The following is a 6,000-nucleotide window of genomic DNA, read 5'->3' on the forward strand; positions in this document are numbered from 1 at the left end:
AAATCCCTGGTTTCAAGGTCTTTTAAATCCTGACAGATCCAACCAAACATTCATGTTTTCAAAAACACCACCAGTGTGTTAAACATCGCAATATAATTAATTCAGACAATTATAGATATAGATATTTAATTTACATTTAAATCTTTGTTCATCCAGTGGGGCCATAAGCAGTTCTGTACATCTCTACCGTGTCAGGTAACCTGGCTTGTCTTACCATATGCTTCTTTCAGTCCTAATCTGTTGGTCTTCATTTCAGCCACAGGTTCTCAACCTTAACTGCCCATTGGAATCACCTGGGAGTCTGAAAGTACTGACCCTGGGGTCGCATAGCCAGAGATTCTTAGAGTATTTAAAAGTGGGGATTTTCAATAGTTCCCCATGTGAGTCAATGTGCAGACCAGGGATAAGAAGGACTAGTCTAGGTTCTCTAGCGGAGGCCATGCTTCTAACAGCCATTGGCCAGTCTACACCACCATACTTAGAACCCAGTTCCTCTAGAGCTTTCCCAACCTAACTCCTATCAAACACTAATTCAGTAATTCCATTTGGATTCCTAGGCTCACCTGGGTCTGTCCAGAAATTCAAAGGATAAAATGCAAGTCTCTAACTTTATTTTAGCCATTCCTCTCCAATCCACTTCTAAATTTCATAAAATAAGTTCAGCGAAGAGAAATTAACCCCATATAATGATATGGTTAAAAAGTCATTATGTTTTCTCCTATTTAAGAGATAGTTCTACAAGCCATCTGTAATTTTACAGAATATATGGTAAAACTACCAATTCCTCAAAGCATAAATAAATATTAAAATGAGTCTTCATTTTTACCCATCTGATCTTATCACGTGTTAATTTCGAACAGGTTTTCAATCCTGATTCACATTCTGGGCTCAAAACTGGCATCCTCCAGAAGAACTTAAACCATTAGACTTCTGAGAGTCTTCAAACGGCTTACTCTATTTTGCCAAGCCAGACCACTTCAGTATAATTATCACTTCATCATGTAAAAGTGGGAAGAACACCTGTATCACAAAGACAGTATGAGGAATAAGACGCAAAAGCTAACAGAAATTTAATCATTTGCAGCAGAAATTCTGCCTCATGGGAACCATGTGAAAAGAAGTGGCAAGCAGGAAGTTGTGGATAATTACTGGTCAATACACAGAAACACCAGCAGGTCAGGCGGGGAGAACTGGGGGTGGTCCACAAACTGCTAAGGAGTTCCCAAAGCTCCCAGACGGCTAGGAGCAGAAACGGCGCGCTATTAAGACCCGCACCGCTCAGGCTGCTGAAGTTACTTGCGAACACATGTAAACCTCCTCTCCTTGGAAAACTGCTAAACAATAAAGCTGTGCCAACGTGCAGACCCAGGAACTCTGATCCCTGCCAGTGTAGGTAATGTACCCATGGGATGTAATGGATCTGCATGCCGAAACACGTGTGCACGTCTGAGCAGCTGAACGAACACGTATCCATAAACATTATGAATAATACTTGGGAGAATGTATGGCTTTCTCTCAGAAGCACTTTAAGTACTTTGCCCAAATCAAGTCACTTTCATATCACATCTTCTCGCCTTTCCTTAGTATTACCCATGTGCGGAGAGTTGGGGTGCCCTACCCAAAGTCTGAGCATGGGGGGAGGGGGCAGGAGGGGGGCTGACTGCCTCCACCCTAACTTCCCGTTAGCCCAAGCTGCCATCCCCAAAGGGGACCGTGTCCAGCCTGGCTTCCTGGAGACACGCATGAGCCCTCACACACCCACCGCGGTCGCGTCACCAGTGCCGCGGCCACCTGGGCGAGGACCAAATCTGAAGGGAATTCCCTCCGCCGCGGAGCTCGGCAACAGGCTGGGAGAGCGGGACCCGGGCGAGTTTTGAAAAGTGGAGGGGGAAAAGAAGTCAAGTGGACACAACGGGGAGGGATCACAGTCACTCACCCAGCCCTCGAAGGTGTCCGAGGCGCCGGCGGTGCGCAGCAGCTCCTGGAATTGCAGAGTGCAGTTGGCCACGAAGTGGTCATAGCCCAGGGGCGTCTCGTGGAAGACGGCCAGTTCGAGGTGGCCACCGTCCGTGACGTTGGCGCAGAACTCCTCATTGTACGTGGGTTTGTTGGTCTTCTGTTTGGTGCTGGTCTGGCCCACGCGCACCTGGTCTACGCTCACCGTCAGGTAGGGGTCGAGCAGCTGGTAGCCCTTCTTGAAAAGCGAGTGGCGCAGGGACCAGCGGGTGGGCTGCAGCCCCACAGCCTCGCCGATGCGGACCCTCAAGTAACCATTGAACTTCATGTTGCCGGACGTCATGCCCGCGCCGCTGCCCCGGCCCGGGGGGGCCGCGCTGGCTCGCAGCGGGAGAGCCTGGAGCCCCTGCTCAGGCCAGCCCTCCCGGCAGCCGCAGGAGTGGAGGCAGCTCCTGGGAAAAGCAGCGGCCAAGCCCCCCTTGACTGGCCATTCTGCCTCCTCCGCGGGACCTTCCCCTCCCCTCCTTCCCTCGCCCCCTCCCTCGCGAGGTGGAAAGGAGGGGAGCCCGCAGCCGAGCTCTCCGCGAGCCGGGGTAGCCCGATCGTCCCTCTTGAGCGCCAGGCGCTTCCCGGGGGCTCGCACAGGATTCGCCCCTTCTCCAGGGCCGGGAAGCTCCTCTCCCTGGAGAGCCGGAGCGACCCGTCCGGTTAGCTCCAGCCCCAAGCGTCTCTTGCCCCCGCCTCCTCCTGCTTCTCCTCCTGCCCCCGCCTCCGCGGGCTCACGCTCTCCCCCCCTCGGTGAGCTTCAAACCAGGAAGCAGCTGCCGCCGCATCCCCGGCAGGAGTCTCGCGCCGCCAGGCTCCAAGTTCACAGAAGCCCTGCGCCGGCTCCCGCGCCTTTCGAACCCGGGGGCGTGGCGCACAGCAGGCTGGCCCCGGCGGTGGGTCCGCGGCCGAGCGCACGCAGCCGGGGAGCTCCCGCCGGCCCGCTGGTCCCGCTCTGCGCGCGCTCCGTGCCGCGCACTGTCTGGCCGTGCCCTGTGGGCTAGATGCTCCCCCAGGTTCAGGCGAAAAAGGGAAGGGCTCGAGGCCTAGCGCGCGCCAACACCTGAGGCCCGGGGGTCAAGTCCAGGGAATGCTGGAAGGCGGGGAGGAGGTGCAGGAACAGGGAACCTGCGCTCCAGGAGTCGCCGGCACCTCCTTACCACCCGAGGAGCTGGGCCGGCGAGCCTTCCTGGCCGTCTGGGAGAGGCCCTGGGCAGAGGCGGGCGCACGGTGGGGAGGTTCCTTTTCCTGATCTTTTCCTGGGATGGCTCATCCCGGGTTCAGCTCGGGCCCATCCTGTTTGTGCGCCTTTCCTGCAGAGAGTAATTACACGGTTGTTTTGTTGTTGTTGTTGTTAATAGGGCGGCGGTAAAGATGGAAATCCTGTCCGCCTCCTTCCTTGGAGAGGTGTGCCTTGTTGCACAAAGAGCAGGAAAGGTCGGTTCTGAAGACACATGAGATGTGCGATTTCTCTTTCTCTCCGGGTGGTTCCCGGTCTGCCCGGCAGAGCGAAGGCAGAAGATGTTCACACCCGAACACTGCCCCTGGCACGTGTGCGCCAAAGAAACCGCCTCTCCGAGGAACATTCCAGTTTGTTGCTGTGTTGGAGTGGGCAGCCTTTTGTTCCTTCCCACCCGTGGCTCCAGTAATTTTTGGGCCCTTGGGAGAACCTTTCCATCCGCTCTGCCCCACCGCAAAGCTTGCTCCTGAGGGCCAGCCACAACCAGTTTGTCTTGCATAAAGCCTAGGCGATGTTTAAGAAAATTACATTCCGTCTGGCTGTTCTGAGCCAGTCGGTCTGAAGAGCCAGTCGGTCTTCCTAGCCCCCTCCACTGAAAGCCCTGTTTGGGGCTCCCTAAGTAGGTTCTCCACAATTTCACACGTGTGAAGGAAGGCACACTACACTATGAAAACAAGTAAGAACGATGGGCTGTCCGGAGTGGGGCGGGTTGGGGGGGGGAGGGGGGTGGGAGGACCTGTCTTAGAAACATCAAAACTTCAAGAGAACAGGGATTCAGCACATCATCCTAATGACACTTTGCTTTAGGTAAGGCTTATAAAACAAGCTTCCAAACATCCCGGGAGCTCCCATCTGGCCCAAGTGCTCCGGGGAAGAGGTCAAGGGGACCATTTGAGCCAACTCTGTCACCCTGTCCTACAGAGAACAGGGCTCTAGCTCTAAGAACCACTGAAAGAGGGGTGCCTGGGTGGCTCAGTTGGTTGAGCATGGGACTCTTGATTTCCACTCAGGTCGTGATCTCAGGGTGGGGGAGATGGGACCCAAGCACCCCACCTCCACCCCAGGTGGGGCTCTGCACTGACAGCCTGGAGCCTGCTTGGGATTCTCTCCTTCCCTCTCTCTGTGCCCCTCCCCTGCTCGCTCCTGCTGTCTCTCAAAATAAATAAATAAACTTAAAAAAAAAAAAAGAACCACTGAAAGATTTGCTGCTGTTGGGTTTTGGCACTAAAAAATGACAGTCCCCAAATAGTGGGCAGCTGCACATCTACCCTGGGGTTGGGACGTGAGGGACACTAGATGCTCCATCTTTGCCCCATCAGCACCAGGCACGGGGGGAGGGGCAGGGGTGACAGAGCTATCAGCAGGACAGCCCTGGTGCCTGCTCTCCTGGGACTTATAGTCCCATGGCCTGGAGAAACATGAAATAGATCACACATGCAGGGTGTGCAGTGAAGGAAGCGCGTCAGGTGCAATAGGACAATGGAACCTGGAGGGGGGTGGTCAGGAAAGGGTCCCCTGAAGAAGTACATAGCAGAAGCATCAGTTTGTTCAGGGTGCCCAAGAAAAAGGAAAGCTTGGCCTCCTTCAGGAACAGGGAGGGCTCTGTGTGACTGAAGCCAAAAAAAGGTGAGGGGAAAGTGACTGAAATTCACCTGAAAAGGTAGGTCAGGGTCCAAGATGGACCAGATTGGTAAATCCTGGGAAAGTCTTTGGACATGGTCTGTAGGCAGCTGGAATACTCTTTATAAGAGTCTTTTAAGGTTTTTAAGCAGGGCCAGGGACAGGATGAGATTTGTATTTTAATATCGCTTGGGGGTCAGGGGGCACCTGGGTGGCTCAGTCAGGAGAGCATGGGACTCTTAGTCATGAGTTCAAGCCCCGCTTGGGTGTAACAATTGCTTAAACAAACAAACTTAAAAAAAAAAAAAACCTTTCTAGGGCTGTGTGAAGAGTGGCTTGGAAGGAGCAAGCATGGGTGTGGGGAGACCAGTTAGGAAGCTGATGCCCAAGTCCAGAGGAGAGAAGATGGTGACTGGGACTTGAGTGGTGGTGACGGAGGTGGAGATGGATGTGAGGGGTGTTTGAGAGGTGAAATGGCCATGCCTTGGTGACAGACCGAAGGGAGGGAATGAGGAAGAGGAAGGTGTCGGTACAGACCGGGGAGCCATTGGTGATCACGAAACACCAGAGAAAGAGCACGTTTGTGGAGAGAGACAGTTCAATTTGAAACATGCCAGGTTTGATACATCCCGATACATTTGAGTTGAAATCGGAAGTGGGCACTCAGCTGCGAGCTTGTGAAGCTCAGAGATGCAGTCTGAGCTAAAGACCTTTTAAAGTGAGCAGCCCTTGGTATGTAGATCTGCAATCAAAGCCAGAATTGTGGGGGCGCCTGGGTGGCTTGGCCGGTTAAGCGTCCGACTTCGGCTCAGGTCATGATCTCAGGGTCCGTGAGTTCAAGCCCTGTGTCGGGCTCTGTGCTAGAGCCTGTTTCAGATTCTGTGTCTCCCTCTCTCTCTGCTCCTCCCCTGTTCATGCTCTGTCTCTCTCTGTCTCAAAAATAAATAAACGTTAAAAAAAAAAAAAATTAAAAAAAAAAAAGCCAGAATTGTGGATAACATCTATGGAGAAAAGATGGGAGTAGAGTGTAGTATGAGGAAAGAAAGGGACCTACAATAGAGCCCTCCAGAAACTCCAACGTGTATAGATGGAGGAGAGGCAGACAAGGGGGTTCAGAGCAGCAGCAGGGACATAAGAGA

At 53.3% G+C, this 6,000-nt stretch overlaps 1 protein-coding gene across 2 annotated transcripts in view; it reads right to left on the reverse strand.

Moving 5' to 3' along the window:
* PRKCH (protein kinase C eta) overlaps positions 1–3,287 on the reverse strand; it is a 234,284-nt gene extending 230,997 nt beyond the window's left edge. Inside the window, exon 1 of one of the 2 annotated variants that reach the window (XM_025918488.2) lies at positions 1,937–3,264. In XM_025918488.2, coding sequence (XP_025774273.1) covers positions 1,937–2,299 — 363 coding nt within the window. In that variant the 5' untranslated portion in view covers positions 2,300–3,264. Of the gene's footprint in view, positions 1–1,936 lie in introns of both variants that reach the window. The other variant, XM_086709597.1, reaches the window with a different exon arrangement.
* Positions 3,288–6,000: the final 2,713 nt, after the last annotated feature.

The sequence above is a fragment of the Puma concolor genome, chromosome B3, assembly GCF_028749965.1.
Source record: "Puma concolor isolate L17-30 chromosome B3, mPumCon1.1.hap2, whole genome shotgun sequence".
Classification (NCBI taxonomy): domain Eukaryota; kingdom Metazoa; phylum Chordata; class Mammalia; order Carnivora; family Felidae; genus Puma; species Puma concolor.